This window comes from Mustela nigripes, chromosome 5, assembly GCF_022355385.1.
Source record: "Mustela nigripes isolate SB6536 chromosome 5, MUSNIG.SB6536, whole genome shotgun sequence".
In the NCBI taxonomy this organism is placed as follows: domain Eukaryota; kingdom Metazoa; phylum Chordata; class Mammalia; order Carnivora; family Mustelidae; genus Mustela; species Mustela nigripes.
In genome coordinates this window covers 64,720,913-64,742,400 of record NC_081561.1, presented here as the reverse complement: position 1 = coordinate 64,742,400, position 21,488 = coordinate 64,720,913, and the positions used below count along the sequence as shown (strand labels likewise).

The 21,488-nt window shown below is 40.4% G+C and overlaps 1 protein-coding gene across 1 annotated transcript in view; it reads left to right on the top strand.

Annotated features, from left to right (window-relative positions):
* The first annotated feature begins 7,778 nt into the window (after positions 1–7,778).
* Positions 7,779–21,488, top strand: part of DNAH8 (dynein axonemal heavy chain 8) — a 367,659-nt gene continuing 353,949 nt past the window's right edge. Inside the window, exons 1-3 of the mRNA XM_059400544.1 lie at positions 7,779–7,967; positions 17,198–17,694; positions 17,793–17,927. Coding sequence (XP_059256527.1) covers positions 17,242–17,694; positions 17,793–17,927 — 588 coding nt within the window. The 5' untranslated portion in view covers positions 7,779–7,967; positions 17,198–17,241. The remainder of the gene's footprint in view (positions 7,968–17,197; positions 17,695–17,792; positions 17,928–21,488) is intronic.

Sequence of the window (21,488 nt, the reverse complement as noted above, 5' to 3'; positions counted from 1 at the left end):
TAACCGAGGAACTGAGGCAACACAAACCCTCCATACACTGTGTGTTACCACTGAATTTTTCCATAGGGAGCCCAGACAGAAGAAATTTGTCTGAGATATTTTACTGAAAAGACATCTTACACTGTTTTTTTTTCTTCTAACCCTCTCATGAACTTCCCACAACATATGAGAAATATAAGTGGATGGGAAGACTACAGATCATAAAATATTGATTTGCAAATGAATCTATTAATGTGATACAATTAAAAAAATGTTGATGGCTTTTTCATTGAACTGAATAAACTGGTTCTAGATTCTATGTTTATTTATTTATTTTTTTAAAGGTTTTATTTATTTATCTGAAAGAGAGAGCACACACAAGCAGGGGATAGAGGCAGAGGGAGAAGCAGGCTCCCCACTGAGCAGGGAGCCTGATGCAGGGCTTGATCCCAGGACCCCCAGGATTATGACCTGAGCTGAAGGAAGATGCTTAACTGACTGAGCCTCCCAGGCATCCCTAGATTCTATTTTTAGATCCCCAACTCGGCAAGACACATTCGAGGAATCAATAAGTAGGGGAACCTACCCTTCTAGATAATAAGTTATTATAAAGCTGCAATAAGTGTGATAATGACACAGGTAGGTATAAGCCAATAAAAATGGAAACTGTGGTAGGCAGCTCTAGATGACACCAATAATCCCCAGCTCCAGGCATTCCCAATCTTATGTTATCCCCTCCCCCTGAGTATGGATTTAGTGACTCACTTCTAAAGAACAGAATGTGGCAGAAGTGATGGGATACCACTTCTGAGATTAGATTATATAGGGAGTCTTGTCTTGGGAGCACTTTCTCACTTTCTTTTTCTCCAGTCTCTCACTCAGAGGGTAAGCAAGCTGCCACATTGTAAGCAACACTGTAGAGAGACTCGTGGCAAGGAACTGTTTGAGGTCTCTTGTCAACAGCCAGTGAGGACCTGAAGCTGACCAACAGCCACATGTGTAAGTTTAGAAGCAGGTCCTGTCCCAGTACAGCCTTGAGGTAACTACTGTCCTGGATAACCCCTTAATTTTGACCTTGTGAGAGTCCTTGAGCCAGAACAATCCATCTAGATCATTCCCAGATTCCTAACCCATAGAAACGATCAGATAACAAATTTTTGTTGTTTTTAGCTGCAAAGTTTTGGGGTAATGCTGTGTGGCAGTACACAACTAAAATACATACACGTACAAAAACTTGACATAGATCAGAGCTGGTATTGCAGATCAGTGAGGGAAAGATCACTTTCTCAACGAATGGTGCTAGAACACCATAGTTTATATGAAAAAAAAATGAAAATAATTCTTTATTTCATGCCATAAAGTAAAACAGAAGTCCAAGTCTATTAAAAATATAAATATGAAAAAGCAAAACTTAAAAACATAAAAAACAAAATATCAGAGAACATGAATTTGTGCATCAGACTGTGCTCAGCAAAGAGTCTTCTTGAGGATTCTCCCTTTCCCTCCCCCTATGTCCCTCCCACCCCTCTCTAAAATAAATAAATATTTTAAAAAAATAACGAGGTTTCTTTCGTGCCTTTCAAATTGACAAAAATTTAAAAACTAAAAGTGCGTGGATGTGAATATAGGGCAAATTAAAAATTCATACACATTTGCTGGTGTAAACCTAAGTTATTATAAACACTTTAAAATAGTATGACAGTATCTAGTGAAGTTGCAGATAATACATCCTAGGATCCATGAATAAGCATATATCCTAGAGGATGATTGTGCCTACATTCTAAGTATAAGATACATGGTGTGGGGTCACCTGGGTGGCTCCGTGGGTTGAGGCCTCTGCCTTTGGCTCAGGTCATGGTCTCGGGGTCCTGGGATTGAGCCCTGCAATGGGCTCTCTGCTCGGTGGGGAGCCTGCTCCCCCTCCCCCCACCTGCTTCTCTGCCTACTTGTGATCTCTCTCTCTCTCTGTGTTAGATAAATAAATAAAATCTTCAAAAAAAAAAAAAGAGACATGGTTTGAATAGAAAAAATTCATAAAACCTAAAAGTATCCCAAACCAAGAAAATGACTTTATTTTCATGCAGCAGAATGGTATACATAATTTATGTATGTATATACATACATAAAATGAAAGAATCAGAGGAACATAGTCCAACATGTATAAATCTCACAAACAAATGAAATAATTGAAAGTTGCTGAAGAATCCATATGACACAACACCATTTTTGCAAAGTTTTAAATTGTGCAATAATATAATGCATTGGTTGGGGCTAAACACACTTCTAGTAAGGGGATCAGGGGGTGCCTGGGAATAAACCCACATTCAGGAACATGATTTCCCCTAAGAGATGATGGAGAAGAGGGGAGGGATATACTGAGGATTCAAATATTTTGACATTGTTTCATAACTATAGCCAACTTTGGATAAAAGGATAGTTGTATTATTCTTTATGTTTCTCTGTATATCTTAAATATTGTATAACATACTTCCAAAAACTGAAAGGGAATAAGCACCACATATAGAAATAAAAGGAAAGACAGCAATAATGGGGAAGGAGTAGGGTAGGATGGTCACTATTTGAGAAGACACAATTCCAAATAGAGTTTAGCAGTATTTCCTTTTTTGGTAAAGGGTTGTTAGTTTCCTACAGTTGACATAACACATTATCAAAACCGCGGTGGCTTAAATCAACAGAAATTCAGGGGCACGTGGCTGGCTTAACTGGTAGTGCATGTAAATCTTGATCTTGGAGTCATGAGTTCAAGCCCCGCATTGGGTGTAGAGTTTACTTAAAATAAATAAATAAGTAGGGGCGCCTGGGTGGCTCAGAAGGTTAAAGACTCTGCCTTCGGCTCAGGTCATGGTCTCAGGGTCCCGGGATGGGGCCCGACATCGGGCTCTCTGCTCAGCTGGGAGCCTGCTTCCCGCCCCCCCCTCCCCCCGCCTACTTGTGATCTCTGTCAAATAAATAAATAAAATCTTTATAGATAAATAAATAGGTAAAATTAAAAACAAAAACAAAACCAGAAATGTATCCTCTCACTAGAGGCTAGAAGTGTGAGATGAAGGTGTCAGCCTAGCTATACCTGCTACAAAGTTTCTGGGAGAGAATCCTTTGGCTCTTTCAGCTTTTGGTGGCTCCCAGTGTTTCTTGATTTATGGCAGCATAACTCCAGTCTCTGACTGTGTCTTAATGTGGCCTTTCCCTGAGTCTGAAATCTCTCTCCCCTTTCTCTTCTAAGGACACCAGTCATAGGATTAAGGATCTCTAACAGCAGCCCTACTGGCCTTAAGTGTTAACTTGCTTCAAATGTACACACTCCTTGCTTACTGACCTAAGTCTTTTGATTTACAGTATAACTAACTTACTTTCCTTGCAATTTGCAGACCACTGGCCTTGAGGAGTGAAAGACCCAACTTTCCCAGAAGATAAGACCTGACCACACTCAGAAACAGTAGCTACTGATGCCAATAAGTCTGTAAGGGTCATGTAGGCAAAAAACTAACGGTCTGAGCACCTGCTTCTTCTGCACATAACCCCCTCCTTTTTCTGTTCCTCTCTCTCGAAAACCCTCCAGCTTACCCTGGATGAAGAACATGATCTTTGAGACTTTAATCCACCCTATACCCAGGTTACCACCTTCCTGAATAAAGCAACTAATCTTTCCCCACAATCACTTGTCTCTTGGGTATTGATTTTCAAGGACTGAGCAGCGAAACCTGAGTTGGGAACCCGTTCTCAGTCCTATAACAATATCGCTATTAGTGTATGGAGTAAAGAAAAAAAATACTGAACTGGTGATCAGAAGCTCTGAATTTTAGTCCTGGAACTGTGCTGGCTAATAACTCAACACATTAATTCTGAAATTCAGATTGTGAAACTGGTCTAGTCCTGGGTGTCCTTATTTGTAAAATGAAATTCAGGAAATAAGATGATCTCTAAGTTCCCTCCCTGTTCCAAAAATCTATAACTTCACAATGAGTCTGGTTTTCAAGCCTCATTGACTGGTGGAAAGATCACACTATATTGACAGAAATAAAAATATTGAGACAATCAACTGAAAATGTCTGATACTGTGGAGAATATACAATTACAGTACATGGATTATCAATATTTGTTATGTTATAATTGCCTAAACATGGCCACAATTCAAGTAGCCAACCATTCAAATAAAATACATATAAATATTGAATAACTATCCACAGTTCATCCTTTCGAGCTTATCCTTCCAGGATTATTGGCATATGGTTAAAACAACACATTTATACCTTGTTTAGTTGTCTACTCTATTTGGTGAAAAAAAAAAGAAAGAAAAAAAGAAAAGAAAAAAGACTGTCAATGCAGAAATCTAAAACACAAAAGGCAATAGGAACCTAGGCAACTAATAAAATAATGTTCATTAGGGAAAATTAACCATAAAAAATATTTTAAACACACTCTGAATAGATTTTCTAATCTTAATTTTAAATAACAAAAAGAAAAAATATGTACAGGCCTTTTGCAGTGAAATGAATTTTGTGTCCCCCTAAAAATATGTCCAAGTTTTAACTCCTGGTACCTGTGAATATGACTTTATTTGGAAATAGGGTCTTTGCAGATGTAGTTAAGGATCTCAAGGTGAGATCTTCGTGATCTACAGGGGATCTATTTCCAGACAAAGAGCTAGTTCCTTCATTATATTTTCAGGGTCTTGGGCAGTCTAAACATTTACTGTTTTGTATATGTTACATAGTGTTTTCTTTCTATTAAGACTCAGGAAAACTCTCTAGATGGTGTGCTTTTCCCATATCTCAGGCATCCTCAGGAGTGTCATCATTTGGTAGTGTTCCATGAGCCTAGTTTTCTGCCAGAGGTAATGACATTATTACATGGATCATGGTGTTACAAACCAAATACTGCAAAGCACATCTTTATTTATTTTTTTTAAAGATTTTTATTTATTTATTTATTTATTTATTTGAGAGACAGTGAGAGAGAGCACGAGAGGCGAGAAGATCAGAGGGAGAAGCAGACTCCCCATGGAGCTGGGAGCCTGATTCGGGACTCCATCCCAGGACTCCGGGACCGTGACCCAAGCCGAAGGCAGTTTCCCAACCAACTGAGCCACCCAGGCGCCCAGCACATCTTTATTTTTAAAAAATTTTTAGATTTATTTATTTTAGAGAGAGAGAACACCATCCTCCATGTGAGCTGAGAGAGGGGCAGAGGGAGAGGGTGAGAGAGAATCCTCAAGCAGACTCTCTGCTGAGCCTGGAGCCTGATGCAGGGCTCGATCCCAGCACCCTGAGATCTTTTCCTGAGCTGAAATCCAGAGCTGGCTGCTCAACCCACTGAGCCACCCAGTGCCCCTGCAATGCACCTCTTTAGAGCAAAAGCTCTGTCCATATTTAGCACAGTATTCTTTCCTTTCTTCCTTCCTTCTTTTTCTCCTCCTTCCCTACCCATTCCCTCCTTCATCCTTTCTTCCTTTCTCCCTTTCTTCCTTTCCTCTCTCACTCTTTCTTTCCACTTTTTCTTTTCTCTTTCTTTCTTTCCCTTTCCTTCTTTCTTTCTTTTTTTTTTTTCTTAAGACTTTTTAATTTATTTATTTGACAGACAGATCACAAGTAGGCAGAGAGGCAGGGAAAGAGAGAGAGGAGGAAGCAGGCTCTCTGTGGAGCAGAGAGCCTGATGTGGGGCTCGATTCCAGGACCCCTGGGATCATGACCTGAGCTGAAGGCAAAGGCCTTAACCCACTGAGCCACCCAGGTGCCCCTCCTTCTTTATTTCTTAAATGGGGTTTGAACTCACAACCCTGAGATCGAGACCTGAGCTGATATCAAGAGTCAAACACTTGGGGTGCCTGGGTGGCTCAGTGGGTTAAGCCGCTGCCTTCGGCTCAGGTCATGATCTCAGGGTCCTGGGATCAAGTCCTGCATCAGGCTCTCTGCTCAGCAGGGAGCCTGCTTCCCTCTCTCTCTCTGCCTGCCTCTCCATCTACTTGTGATTTCTCTCTGTCAAATAAATACATAAAATCTTAAAAAAAAAAAAAAAAAGAGTCAAACACTCAACTGACTGAGCCAGACAGCCCAGCACAGTATTATTTCTTTAGAATATATTTTCAAAACAGGACTTTGTAGGTTAAGGTACATGGACATATTTAAGGCTCTTTAAAGGATATAATATCCTGTAATTTGTTTCTTACTATATAAGAATATATAGATATATCTCTTACTGGGAAGATGGCAAGGATTAAACCATAAGTGCCAAAAATAGATGATGAGACAAAAAACAAAAACAAAAACAAAAACAAATGGGCCAGAGAGAGACCCTTTATTACTCACAGCCCAGCAAACAGCAGGAGCCCTAAAGGAGAAGCCAGTTCTGGCTCCAGGTACCATCAGACAACACCATGGGCCCACGTGTGGGCAGTGGACTGGGAGAGAGCTAAGGAATCCAAGGCTAAGGGCTCATCATTTTTGTAGCAAGCAGTAAACAAGCCTGGGCCCCTCCCCCTGGGAAGTGAGCAGGTGCTCCTTAGTCCCACTGTGACTGCTGTCATCTACCTAATTGCCTATGCACTAGCTAAAGAAACAGCTCAAAGTGAGAGGACAGTTAAGTCTTGTGGTCTGGCGTACTTGGGAATGTGTGCAGGGGTCCTGAGGGTCCCATAACTTCACACTGCATAATTGCTGCATGGTATTTCTTAACATAGGTAGACTGTTCAATGAAACTTTACCTGTGATTTTTATAATAATCATTGGGTTTCAGGTTTTTTTTTTTTTTAAATCAGTTGGCAGATCTTCCAGTCCTCATTTTAGATTGACCTGCTCTATATTCAAAGATTGACTTTAACTCCTAATTAAAGCAGACATCAGGCACACCTTGTCAGGGAGTTGGAAGAAAAACAGAAATGTACTGGAAAGAGAAGGGAAGTCTGTTTTCTTCAGAGTTCTGTTCTCTGTATTACCAGTCGTAGGTTTCTGAGCAAACAAATTAAACAGAAAAGATTTAATATTCTCAAGTGAAACACTAAGTAACTTCAGAAAGTGTAACCGTCACAGGGGCGCTGGACAGACTCAGTTGCTGGAGAGGCGCTGGGACTCTCGATCTCAGTGCTGAGAGTTGGAGCCCACCCACCTTCAGTAAAGGGCCTACGCAAAAGTAAAAAAAAAAAAATCTTGGGGGTGCCTCAGTGTCGGCACCCCAAGTCGGTTAAAGCGTCTGCTGCAGTCAGGTCATGACTCTGGGGTCCTGGGATTCAGCCAGCATTGGGCGCCCTGCTCAGCGGGGAGCCTGCTGCTCCCACTGCTTGTGCACTCTCCCTCTTAAATAAAATCTTTAAAAAAAATTTTAAAAACTCTTTTTAAAAAAAAAGATTTTATTTATTTTATTTGTCAGAGATCACAAGTAGGCAGAGAGGCAGGCAGAGAGAGAAGAGGAAGCAGGCTCCCTGCTGAGCAGAGAGCCCGATGAGGGGCTCGATTCCAGGACCCTGTGACCTGAGCGGAAGGCAGAGGCTTAAACCCACTGAGCCACCCAGGCGCCCCTAAAAACTCTTAAAAAAAAAAAAAAAAAGGTATAAACGTCTTTGGAAAGTTATTTCCCTGCCCTTCCTCTCTAAAAGCACACCTTGGAATTCTCCCCAGGCCCCGCCCTCCTCCATTTTCCCCTCCAGGCAGTTGCCCTTTAGTGAGCCCGCCCTCTCCGTGGTTTTTCACTTCTCCCGCTGCGGGGGTACCGTAGGGTACCGGCCCCGCGGAACTGCGCGGGGGTGGGGGGGTGGGGGGCAGGGGTCGATGAACCCCTTACCCGCAGCCCAGCACCCGGGACCCCGCAGGGAGCAGCGCCCCCCTGACCCCGCGCGGGCCTCCCCAGCGAGAACCGGTGTGGACTCCCAACGGCCGAGCCTCGGCGGCCCCCGAACCAGACTCAGCTCCCCCGGCGCAGCGCGGCCCCCTGGCCCGCCTGGGTGACTGGCCGGTGGTGGCGGCGAATCGCGGCAGGTGAGTGCGGCACCGGCTCCTGTCCCGGGCCCGGCCCGCTTTCCTCCCTGGGTGGGGGGACTGGAGTCGGTGCTAGAATTCAGTGTCTCACCTCCCCGCTAGTCCTCCCGACCGGCCCAGTCAGCCCCCTGCTGCAGAACCGCTGCTCCGTCACCTCCGCCTGCGAATCCCAGTGTGTTCCCTGGACGTCCGACCTCACCACTTTCCTCCTTTTAAGAAGTCAAAATTAAGATAGACAAAATATCTCTCCCTCCGGGTTTGTGTTTCCAACCTCTCTCTTCCTCACTCCCTTGTACCCCAAAAGTCTCATCACCGAACTTTTTAAAGACACTTTTCCCAAGGAAGCGCTGCCTTTTCCTGCTTTCTGGCATTTACACTCTGCTGTCTCCCCACTTCTGGCCTAGAACAGTCCCCTCTTCCATGTTCTCACGAAAACTCTTCAGACCCAACTCAAATACCATTTTCTCTGTCAGGGTTTTCCTGAAGTTTCTTTTTCTGCCAGTCTCAGTCCCTTTGCTAATTTAACCTTTTCTCGACCTTGACCATGGGGTGTGTGTGGTGTTTAATGGTTTGTCTTTCCAGTTTGTGCGTTTTGCTTCGGGGGGAGCCTCTTAGTTTTATGCGTTGCTACAGCGGCTGAGCACACGGAAGACCCTCCACAGTCACGAATGAACTTATGCGTGAAGGGTTAGGGTTACAGAAATGGGTACAAGAAAAAGGAGTGTGGTTGAAGTGGCTCTACGCTGAGCACACCAGTGTACCAACCTGCTCGCTTCAATACTCCTCTGGGTGGAGAAGTCCCACTGTCCTATGGCTCCTGAAAATGAGCAGGGATGACTTTGTGGACATGCAATTAACGTTCAAATTGAACTTAAGGAGGAGGGATGGTGGAAGTTTAGAATGATTGCCTGTGGCATCAAGTTGTGTGTGGAGGAGGTGGGGGAGGGGAAAGAGATGAACAGGCGATTATCCTCAATTCATTCTGTACCAACTGATGGCCAGCCAAGTATGAACACCTAGAGCCAAGACCTGCCTCTTTTTTTAGCAATCTTGCTACCTCGGAAAATTCATGGGGAATTTAAGGTTCTAAATATTAATGTTGGTGGAGAAAATTTAAACACATATTGTATGTTGTATATGATACATACACATATGAGTAAAATATATTATGTGTAAAATATATAATATCATTATGATCCACTAAAAGTTATAGAATTGAAAAGCACAACTCTTCCCCTAGTTTCCCCCTCTGTCTTTCTCATTCAAGGTGATCATTGTTGATAAATTATTGTGTATCTTCCCTAGAAAACTTTTAATGTGTTTTATCAAACCTAAACTATTACCGATTATAATTTTATGCAATTACACAAATGCAAATTATATATATGTGACTTCATGAAGGAAAAAATGTGAAGAAAGAAAAAAGTGTTGCCAATTAAGACTTTTAAAAATATGCATCTTAGAACAGATGTAGTAAAAAGTAGGGCCACATGCACCCCAATGTTCATAGCAGCAATGTCCACAACAGCCAAACTGTGGAAAGAGCCAAAATGCCCTTTAACAGATAAATGGATAAAGAAGTGGTCCATACACAGACCTGTACCCCTAGGGCTAATAATGCAATATATGTTAATAAAAAAATTAAAAAATTGGGGCGCCTGGGTGGCTCAGTGGGTTAAAGCCTCTGCCTTCGGCTCAGGTCATGATCTCAGGGTCCTGGGATCGAGCCCCACATCGGGCTCTCTGTTTGGCAGGGAGCCTGCTTCCCCTTCTCTCTCTGCCTGCCTCTCTGCCTACTTATGATCTCTCTCTCTGTGTCAAATAAATAAATAAAATATTTTAAAAAAAGAAACTTAAAAAAAATTAAAAAATTAAAAAAAAGAAGTGGTCCATATATACAATGGAATGTTACTCATCCATTAGGATGAATACATAACTTTTTCATCAACGTGGATGGAACTGGAGGAAATTATGCTAAGTGAAATAAGTCAAGCAGAGAGAGTCAATTATCATATGGTTTCACTTATTTGTGGATCATAAGGAATAACATAGAGGACTTTAGGAGAAGGAAGGGAAAAATGAAGGGAGGAATCAGAGGGGGAGAAGAACCATTAGAGACTATGGACTCTGGGAAACAAACTGAGGGTTTTAGAGGGGAGGAGGATGGGGTAATAGGGGAACCCGGTATTGGGTATTAAGGAGGGCACATATTGCATGAACCACTGGAATTATACACAAACAATGAATCATGGAACACGACATCAAAAACTAATGATGTACTGTATGGTGACTAACATAACATAATAACAAAAATGTGCATCTTAGAAAAGACAAAATATATATATAGTTTTTAAAATGAATACAATTGGTATTATGCAGTGTACCCTGCCTTCCTTTTTTCTTTCATGAAAAATGTGTTAGAGATCTTTCTGTATCTGTATATGTAGCTCTACCTCATTCTTTTTACTGCTAGGGTCTGTATTAAAACTCTATTGAACAGGATACTGTTACCAAACTCAGACTTGACTGTGCACCCAAAGAGCAGTAAGCCAATGGCTAACACACCAGTTTTGAAGCTTTATTATCAGAAGGGCAGCCCAACAGGAAGGCAGGGGTCGTTCCCAAAGCTACTTTTCCCTGAATCAAATTTTGACATACAATGGGTCCTTTATTAAGGGATATTTTGTTTATTTCCAGGAAATGTGGTTCTTTTTGTGCTTATTTTTGCTATTATAAACATGTTGCAGTAAATAATTAACCTTCTCTGTATACATACATACATACAAATGGATATAATGTGTATAATGTAGTAAGCTGATTTATGTTTACAAAGATTGTCCCATTTCAACTATGTACTCTTCAAATTTTTGCTACAATTTTTAGAAATTCTACATAAAGTAGTTGTATATATTTCCAACTTAAAATGAAATAGTTGCATTGCTCTTTGGAAGTGGTAAGCTGATATTTTATATTTACAGTTAATTGCATGCCAAGTACAACTTGACAGTTGAAAACCACGTAGAAAATGCATCTCAGATAATTTTGTTAAAGGAAGAATTCTATACTCCCCTAAGCAAAATACCCCCAAATGGGCAGTGGTTGTTTGTCTTTTTGTTGGTTTATTTATTTATAGCGTCTCAGATATATGATTTACTTAAAAATGTTAAACTACAACAAACTATTTGGAATTTATTTCTCAGTCACAATAGTAATTAATACCTGGTTATCAGTTTCCTTACATTCAGTGTTTTTTCCCAGACTACTAACCATAAAGACTCTTTAATGTTCACAAAATAAGAGCTTAATCTGTCTTTTGCTTGAAATATTGGGGCACCTGGCTGGCTCAGGGGGTAGAGCATGTGACAATCTCAAGGTTGTGGGTTTGAGCCCCATGTTGGGTGGAGAGATTACTCAAAAATAAAATCTTTAATAGAAAAGAGAAATAGATGTGTCATCTGTCGGTAGGGCACAAGTTAAACTCTTTACTCAGAACATGCATCTGGGAGTATTCTAATGTTTCAGAGATTAAGTGTTTTTTATTTTTCCTTAAATAATTTCACGTAAATTCTAAGAAAATTAAGAGGACACACATAGAGGTGAAAAGAGTATACAGGCTATAGTGAGATACGGTTACCTGAGCCAAAGCTATAGATTATGTTTATTAGATTACCATACAAGCAGAGTAACTGACAATGACCTCTTCCTGTGTATTTTATGATAAATTTGACGTATTCTTTTTAAAAAAGATTTATTTATTTTAGAGGTGGGGGCAGGTAGGAGCAGAGGGAGAGAGAAAGAATCCTGAAGCAGACTCCCCAGTGAGCACGGAGCCTGAACCCGGCTCTGTCCCAGGACCCTGAGATTCTGACCTGAGCCAAAATGAAGTGTCAGTGGCTCAATCGACTGAGCCACCCAGGTACCCCTGGACGAATTCTTGATTAGGAGATTTTCAGAACTACTTACGGGTGCTAGAAAAAAAGCATTGGTAGAACTGTGCCAATTTCCTAACATGTTAACAGTAAGATCTGTGCTTTATAAAAACCACATTTTATTATTCATGATTTATTTATTTTAACTGATTCTGAATCTTTGCCATTTGTAGTCTTTTGGAAGAACAAATAAAATATAGCATAATTCTAAGCTTTATTTTTTTTCCCCAGGCAGCTTCTCCCCTTTTTGATCCCTTCATAGCTTTTCATGCCTTTACCTCTTTTCTTTTCTCTCTACATTTCTTCCCTCTCTTCTTATTGAATCCTACCTACTCTTCAAGGGCAGCTTATGCCCAAATCCTCTGTGGAATCCTCTTTGTCTATTTTGTCTTTACTAATTTTTTTCCTCTAAATTTTCTAGTAGAGCTCCACAATTTTATTTTATTTTTTATTTTTAAAAAGATTTTATTTGTTTGTCTGGGGAGAGAATGAGCAGTGGGGAGAGGCAAAGGAGAGCGGGGGAGAGAGAAAAGCAGAAGCTTACTGAGCAGGAAGCCCAATGCAGCTATATGCTGGGACCCAGAGATCATGACCTGAGCCCAAGGCAGACTATTTTTTTTTTTTTAATATTTTTATTTATTTATTTATTTGACAGACAGAGACCACAAGTAGGCAGAGAGAGAGAGGAAGAAGCAGGCTCCCTGCAGGGAGCCCGATGTGGGGCTCAATCCCAGGACCCTGGGATCATGACCTGAGCTGAAAGCAGAGGCTTTAATCCACTGAACCACCCAGGCGCCCCTCAATGCAGACTATTAACTCACGGAACTACCCAGGCCCCCTGAGCTTCACAATTTTACCACTGATTGATTTGCAAAGATTACATTTTCTCTCCAAAAGCATTGTGAGTCCTGTCTTGTTTTCTGCCTCCCAGAGTGAGTAACATAGCCCTGGGCATATATACCCACTTTGCATGGGGCCTGGGGCTTGGACACAGGAAAGAGGGAGAAGCTTCCATTTTTTCCTTCCCTTTCTATACTTGTTTTCAGTGAGATTCAGCCTGTGGATTCAGCCTGATCTTAATACCATAAATATTGTTTAATCCAACTGATGATATTCAGGACTAAATTAAACATTTTCAGCTCTAATATTCCTTCTTTGCAAGATTACAAATAACTACTTGAGCAAGGGGGAAAGAGTGGTGCCTACAGATGGGTAAGAGTGCCTTAACTAATTCTATCTCCTTTTAACTTTCTTAATTTCAAAATGCCTTTTTTTTTTTTTCTTTTAATTTCCTGGTGAGTTTAAGAGGAAGTTTTCCAAACTAAAGCCTCCTGACAGATGGTCAATACATTGGTCATTTCCTTTTTTAAAAAAAATCTTTTTATTATTTTTAATTTTATTACAATTTTTCTTAGGTAATCTCTCCACCCAGTGTGGGGCTTAAACTCATGACCCCAAGATCAAGAGTTGCTTGTTCTACTGACTGAGCCAGCCAGGAACTCCAACTGGTCATTTCCTTAATGCAGTTGATCATATTTTCTTTTCTTTTAAAAAAAATAGCATTTTAAAATTGAGTTATATAATTACTTCACTAAGGCATATCCTTCAGTGGTTTTTATTATATGCACTGTGTTATACAACCACGGATAGTCACTATTGAATCCCAGAACATTTCTATTAACCTCAAAAAAGAAACCCAGGCCAATTAGCAGGTAGGCTCAATTCTTCCTTCCCCATCCTCTGACTTCCACTGATTTATTTTCTATCTCTATGGATTTGCCTTTTCTGGACATTTCAAATAAATGGACTCATATAATATGTAGCCTTTGTGTCTGGCTTCTTTCACTTAGTGCAATGTTTTCAAGGTCCATCCATGCTGTAGCATGGGACGGTCCTTCATTCCTTCTTATGACAGAATGATATGATATTCCAAGGGTAAGGATATGCCACATTTATTTATCCATTTGTCACCTAACTCGGCATTTGGGTTGTTTCCAAATTGAACTCTACATGAATAGTGCTGCCATGAACATTTGTATACAGATTTTTGTGTAAACAGATATTACCAGTTCTCTTGGGTAGAATTGCTAGAACTCCAGGTAGGCCTGGAGGGACTGGCTTATTTGCTAATTCTATGTTTAACTTTCTGAGGTACTACCAAACTGTTTTCCTCAGAGGCAGCGCAATTTTACATGCCCACCAGCAATGTATGAAGATTTGAATTTCTCTGCGACGTTCTCAGCCCTTTTTAATGTCTTTTAAGAAAAAATTTAGAGCCATCCTACTGGATGTAAAGTGCCATCTCATGGTGGTTTTGATTTGCATTTTCCTAGTGGCTAGTGGTATTGAGTGTCTTTCCATGCACTTGTTGGTCATATGTGTATGTATATAAAAATACATATATATTTATATATATTTTATATACATATATATTTTATATACATATATATATTTATATATTACATATTTTTATATATATTTATTAATTAAGCATAGTTATATATGTCACCAAGCATAGAACTTGGCATTTAGTTGTTGACAATTAATATTACTTCCCCATTCTTCTCTATGGAACGCATATGGATCCTACTAAGACCTACCTTAAATGACAGCTTCTCCTTAGAGAGTTCCTTCTTGAGTTTTCTGCACTGATGCTACAGATTCTTGTCCACTCCTTGGCTGGTTCTGTGGAAACCGCGAAGTGTTCATTGGTATGTTTGGCCTTCCTCACTAGGCTGTGAGCTCCTTGCCAAGGACTAGCAACTAGGGGTGAGAGAACAGTGCTGGTTTCAGGAATAGCCAGAGTTGCTGTCACCTCAGGCAGCACCTAGGGCAAAGGCAATGGAAGAAACTGGAGAGAGAGCTTGGAACCAAGTTAGGAAGCCCTTGGAGGACCCAAGGATTTGTATTTGGCATCCAGCGGAGAACTTTAAGCAGGGCAGTGATATGATATGATTGGAAGTTCAGAAAGATCATTTTTGTCTGTGCAATTGGGTAAGACCTGTACCTTCTCTGGATCTTAGTTTCATTAGCAATAAAGAGGGAGAGCTGAACTAGGTAATTTCTCAGGTTTTTTTTTTTTTCCCTACTTCTGAAATGATGTGCCATAAATCGCAGCTATCTGGACTCCTCAGGGAATGAACTGTGTTGGATAATAACATTTTATTAAAATTTAATCTGTGCCAACACTTAAAAAATAGTAGCCAATTTTAGTTGAAAAATGCATGAAGATTAATTACATACCTCCCTGACTTATTAAATATAATATCATGATTCCATTTTCATCTTTCCTTGATGGCTTAAATAATAATGGCTCTACAGTGACTTAAATAACTCTGTGGCTCTAGAAAAAGCACTGGTTACCTGCAGAGAAGCTCTCCAGTCCTACTGAGCTCAGTTAGTGTATGTGTTTTACCATTACATTGAAATTAAAGTAAATTTTGCATTGGTTTCAGAAACCAGACAACTATGCCTGTCAACATCCTTTGAGAGAAGGCATGATTCTCTGACTGAGTAAAGTGAAGTGTTTTGCAGAATTCAAAAGTGCAGATTGGAGCAGAGTGACAGGTAGTTGCTATGACTTCACTAATATGTATCACTATACTTGTTCTTGATAGACTGTAGGTAGGAGGATCAGCTCTGGGCCAATTTCAAGGGTAAACATGTAATGTGCACACAACTCCTGAGTATTGTAGATCACCCTGTCCAATAGTAACTCAGAGATGTTCACTTGTTACTTTCCAAGAGAAGGTACTCGCATGTAAAGAAAACAGACGTTAGAATGTGGTCAAGGAACAAAGACAAAAACTGGGATTTCTAAAAGAGAGGAAAGAGGAATAAAAAGAAAAATCTGCAGACAGTTTGGGAACAATTGTTCTGGTTTGCGGATCTTGGGCATGAGTGCTTAGCTGGCAGCAAACAGATTGATCAGTTTGGATATTTTCACTCTGGAATAGGCCAATTTAGGGTATCAAAGGAAACAATTTCTTCTGTTGATGGGATCTCCATAAAAGCAAGAGGGGGCAGCTGTGGGGTGCAGGTTACAGGCTGTCTCTGTGTCTTATGGAGGTCTGCTCCTGTCCTTCCATGAGAAACACCATTTAACTTAGCCTAGGTGTGCACAAGTCTCCTCAGAATTTTTCATTAGCAAGCCTCTTTCTCTGTCTTCCTTTGAACTCTCTGCTTTGGAATTTTTGTTGTTATTCAAGTGTTTACTATAATCCTGGCTTCTGGATTTTAGCCATACTCTGAAGATTTATTTCATTGTAGGTTTGATGACTGTCCTATAAGTGATTTTTTTGTAAGTGACATTTTCTCCTGTCCCACTGGTGTCGCCTGATTTTCCTGGTTATGTGCTCAGGAAAACTTACACACTTGTGTATAGAGCTTTTCTGATTGGGTAGGTCAGATTTATACTTCACATGATATCATTGCTTCCGGAAATAATCGCCATCACATTTTAGGGGCACATTGGGAAGGCCATTACAAACAAAAAGTCCATTGGAGTAAGCTGGGTGCTGAAAGTACAGTCGTTTTTCATTGGCTAAGTTGTGACCATCTCTCATTGGCTGGGCTGTTGCTGGGTGAGAGGAAAAGTCTTAGTCCCTCTGGGATAAGAAAGTAGGATCTGGATGCGTCATGGGGCTCTTCCTGTTTGGTCTGCAGTTCACAACCAGTGGTAGGGCTGGTAGGGTGAGAGCCTGTCCTTGCTGGCACCCTGAATGCATTCTAAATGAGGTTTCCTTTTATTAGTTTTCACACTGCCAAGAGGATGTTTTATGTTTTGGGGGCGTTCTTGGATATGCACATGTAGATGAGATGACTGGACAGTTGAGTCTCTGATTGGTGAATTGTATCATAGCATGGAAGAAATGTTTCAGTCCATGTAGTTCTTTGATTTGTCTCTTGGACAAGTCAGTGTCTCAGCTGTAACACACAGCTCTCAATCTTTTTTCAGCCCTTACATACCTGAGGACAAGTACCTTTCCATCAGTTGCAATAGTTACTATGACAGGGATGGGATGTGTGTGGGGTAGCAGCACCTTAGGGTCAAATCAGTCAGGAGGAGCACTTAGAGCTTCAGAAAGCCCCTAGGTGTATGTGTGCTGTCACTCCTAAAACAAACAAACAAACAAAAACAATTATGATATCACCAGTCCTGTGAGCTGAGCTTCATTAGTTAATATAGCAAGGAAGAAATAGATGATTTTGCTACCTGTCTAGGTTCAAAGGGAGGAATAAATTAACAGAGAACATTCAACTTATTGTACAGTTTTAAAAGAAAACATTTTGTCATTCTAGGTTTTAAAGTTTAAGGTGCTCTATGGGAGGAAAAAGCTGATAATATGAGCGCCGAAGAAGAGGGTTCACCCCCTCCAGAAGAACCAGCTCCTCCCTCTTCAGGAGATACAGTACCCCCTGGGTCAGAAGGGACTGGCCAGAGGGATCCAGGAGATGAGCCCCCCCCCTCTCCAGGAGAAGAGGCTCCTCCTCCTGCAGATGAAGGCCCTCTGCACCCTGCCACAGAGGCAGCCTCAGCTCTAGATGACGGCTCTCGTTCCGAAATAGGTCCTGTTCTTTCTCCAAGTGATTATCTGAATCTCATCCCTTCCGATGAAAGGATAATTCTTCCAGAGGATGAGGAACTGGATGCACACAGAGTTCGAGCTAAGCCTACGCTCCGACTGGGTCAATCCATGCTTTCTGATATGCTTTCTCAGTCTTCCCATAGATCGTCTCGGTACCGCCGAAGCATGAGTGGCATTCCAAATCTACAGGAAACATTAAAAGAGAGACAGGTTTTTTTTATAATAAGATTCTACTTGTGTGTCACTTTTATGTCAAATTAAGTGTTTTGGTGGTTTTTCTTCATAATGACATGTTTTTCATTCTTTAGGCAAGATTTAGAGATGCAAGAGAAAACCGAAAAATGAAAATTGACCCTTCATACAAATATATATTTGAAATTCTAGCGGAAAAGCTTGGCCTGGACTTAGTAACCGTTGAAGAATTAATTTTGGATTGTCCATCTGTAAGTTTAAATCTTATCATTATATTTTTAATTGCTCTTTGAGAACTGATTGCTTTAAGCTAGAATCATTGTCATGAACAACAAAACACTTAGAAATGGAATGTAGTAATTTTACATATTAAGGAAGTTTTATAGAACTATACCCAGATGAATCATATTGAAGAGGAAGGGAAGAATTAGCTATAAGAATTTGGCTAAAATTCTAACTCAAAATGCCTTTAGAGGTTAGAGGGATAGTCAAGCACAGGTGGAGTTAAATATTCTAAAAGTACAGGTTATATGAACTACACATGCAAATCATTTGGAAAGATAAACAAACTGCATACATATGAGCTAGGGAACAATGATTTTTGCAAGAGCATAGTAGAAAACAACAAGGTGATTACCATGTGTCTCAGCATGTCAGAGACAGTCCTAGATTATGCTCACTTTCCTGGCATATTTTTTTTAAAGATTTTATTTATTTATTTTACAGACAGAGATCACAACTAGGCAGAGAGGTAGGCAGAGAGAGACGTGGAGGCAGGCTTTATCCCAGGACCCTGGGATCATGACCTGAGCCAAAGGCAGAGGTTTTAACCTACTCAGCCACCCAGGTGCCCCCTAGCATAATTATTAACAGCCCCTCCTTTCACTCCTAAAATGTCCCAGTTTGGGCTGATGAATTTCTATGGTCACCCTCATTAGAGTAATATATGGTAAACTGTGGCTTTCGTAGAAGCTGCCAGAGCAGTATCACAGGTTCCTTTCTGATAGCTAAGCTTCTAAATTAACTCTCAAAAAAAGTACTATAGTTTGCTTGAATTTTTACCAGTCCTAGTTGTGGACTGGCCTGGAGCCCCAGCAAGACCAATGGACAGGTGCATACTGATGGTGAGCTGATCATCCCACTGAATGCACTGGTGAGAGCATAGGGTAGGGGGCCGTGTTGTGACAAGGTTGTCATCACTGGGGTCCATACCCCCTGCTTTTACAGAGAACTGTTGACGGGCAAAACTCTTTTAGCTGGTTATAAGAGTCAAGATTCTGTGGGTTGGTTTCTAAAGGAATCTCTCTCTTACTCCCTGCCATGTGTTGCCAAGTTCTGGAAAGTTGTCTGCCTTTTCTGTCAGGACCCTTGTAAAAGTTGAGAATGGGCTGTCCTCTGATAGTATGAGTGGGATCGCTTGTTTTCCTGTTCCCTTAGTGTGTTATGGTGATCTGGGAATGTGAGTGATGCAAAGAGATCAATAACTCTGAGCTATTTTAGTGATGAAAGATAGGAAAATTCATGAATTGTGCACATAAAACAAGAGGCAGTACAGCAAGCAGCTGAAAATAGAGCATAGTTTCTCAGGCCACCACAATTCCCTGCAGGGATGTACAGGTGTGGTCAAGAGTGGCTGCCTGGGCACACGGACTGTGTCATCAGACAGACCCGTGTGCTGAAAGGCCCTGCACTTGGTTTAATGATTTCCTGTTACCACTTGGAAATTCGTTTAAAAGTATATTTTTTTAAGTTTTATAGTTCCAGTATAGTTAACATAGAGTTTTATATTAGTTTCGGGTGAACAAAACAGTGATTCAACAGTTCTGTACATCACCTGGTGCTCATGGTGATAAGGGTAGTCTTTAATCCCCATCACCTATTTCACCCATCCCCCCACCCACCTACCCTCTGGAAACCACCAGTTTGTTCTCTATAGTTAAGGGTCTGTTTCCTGGCTTGTCTGTCTCTTTGCCTCCTTTTACTCCTTTGTTTAATTTCTTAAATTCTATATATGAGTGAAATCATGTGGTGTTTGTCCTCTGACTGGCTTATTCTGCTTAGCATTGTACCCTTTAGCTCCATCCATGTTCTTGCAAATGACAAGATTTCATTCTTTTTTATGGCAAAGTAATATTTCATTGTTTATATATACCATGGCTTTTTTACCCATTCATTTATCAACAGACAAGTGGGCTGCCTCCATAACACTATTGTAAATAATGCTGCAATAAACATAAAGGATCATGTATTCCTTTGAATTAATGTTCTTGGGTAAATACCCAGTAGTGTGATTACTGAATCATATGGTAGTTCTATTTTTACTATTTTAACTTTTTGAGGAACCACCATACTGTTTTCTACATGGCTGTTTCCACTGACAGTGAGCCAGGGTTTCTTCCCTTCCATATCCTTGCCAGCACTTGTTGTTTCTTATGTTTTTGGTTTTAGCCATTCTGACAGGTGTGAGGTGATATCTCATTAGAGTTTTGATTTGTATTTCCCTGATAATGACTGATGTTGAGCATCTTTTCATATGTCTGTCGGCCACCTGTATATTATCTTTGGAGAAATGTCTGTTCATGTCTTCTGCCCATTTTTAAATTGGACTATTTGGTGTGGTTTTTTTTTTGGGGGTGGGTGTTGAGTTGTATAAGTTCCTTATATATATTGGATACTAACCTTTTATCAGATATATCATTTGTGAATATCTTCTCCCATTGAGGAAGTTGCCTTTTTGTTTTGTTGACTGTTTCCTTTGCCATGCAGAAGCTTTTTATTCTGACATAGTCCCAATAATGTATTTTTGCTATTATTTCCCCTGCCTCAGGAGACATACCTAGAAAAATGTTGCTATGGCTAATGTCAGAGAAATTACTGCCTATGCTCTCTTCTAGGATTTTTATGGTTTCAAGTCTCACATTTAGGTCTTTAATCTATTTTGAGTTTATTTTTGTGTATGGTGTAAGAAAGTGGTCCAGTTTCATTCTTTTGCATGTAGCTGTCCAGTTTTCTCAGCACTATTTGTTAGAGACCTTCTTTTTCCCATTGCATATTCTTGCCTCTTCTGTCAAAGATGAAATGACCATATCCACCTTGAAATTCTTTTTTTTTAAGATTTTATTTTAATTCGAGTTAGTTAACATATAGGGTAATATTAGATTCTGGTGTACAATATGGTGATTCAGCATCTCCATACTACCTCCGGTGCTCATCACAAGTACACTCCTTAATCCCCATCACCTGTGTAACTTATCCCCCTCAACTAGCTCCCCTCTGGTAGCTATCAGTGTGTACTGTATAGTGAAGTTTCTTGATTTGTCTCTCTCTTTCGTTTTGTTTCTTTTCTTTCTTTCCTTCCTTCCTTCCCCATTTGCTCGTTTTGTTTCTTAAATTCCACATATGAGTGAAATCATAGGGCATTCGTCTTTCTCTCGTGATTAATTTTGCTTTGAATAATACTTTCTAACATCCATCCATTTGAATGGCAAGATTTCACTCTTCTCCATACTACCTCCGGTGCTCATCACAAGTACACTCCTTAATCCCCATCACCTGTGTAACTTATCCCCCTCAACTAGCTCCCCTCTGGTAGCTATCAGTGTGTACTGTATAGTGAAGTTTCTTGATTTGTCTCTCTCTTTCGTTTTGTTTCTTTTCTTTCTTTCCTTCCTTCCTTCCCCATTTGCTCGTTTTGTTTCTTAAATTCCACATATGAGTGAAATCATAGGGCATTCGTCTTTCTCTCGTGATTAATTTTGCTTTGAATAATACTTTCTAACATCCATCCATTTGAATGGCAAGATTTCACTCTT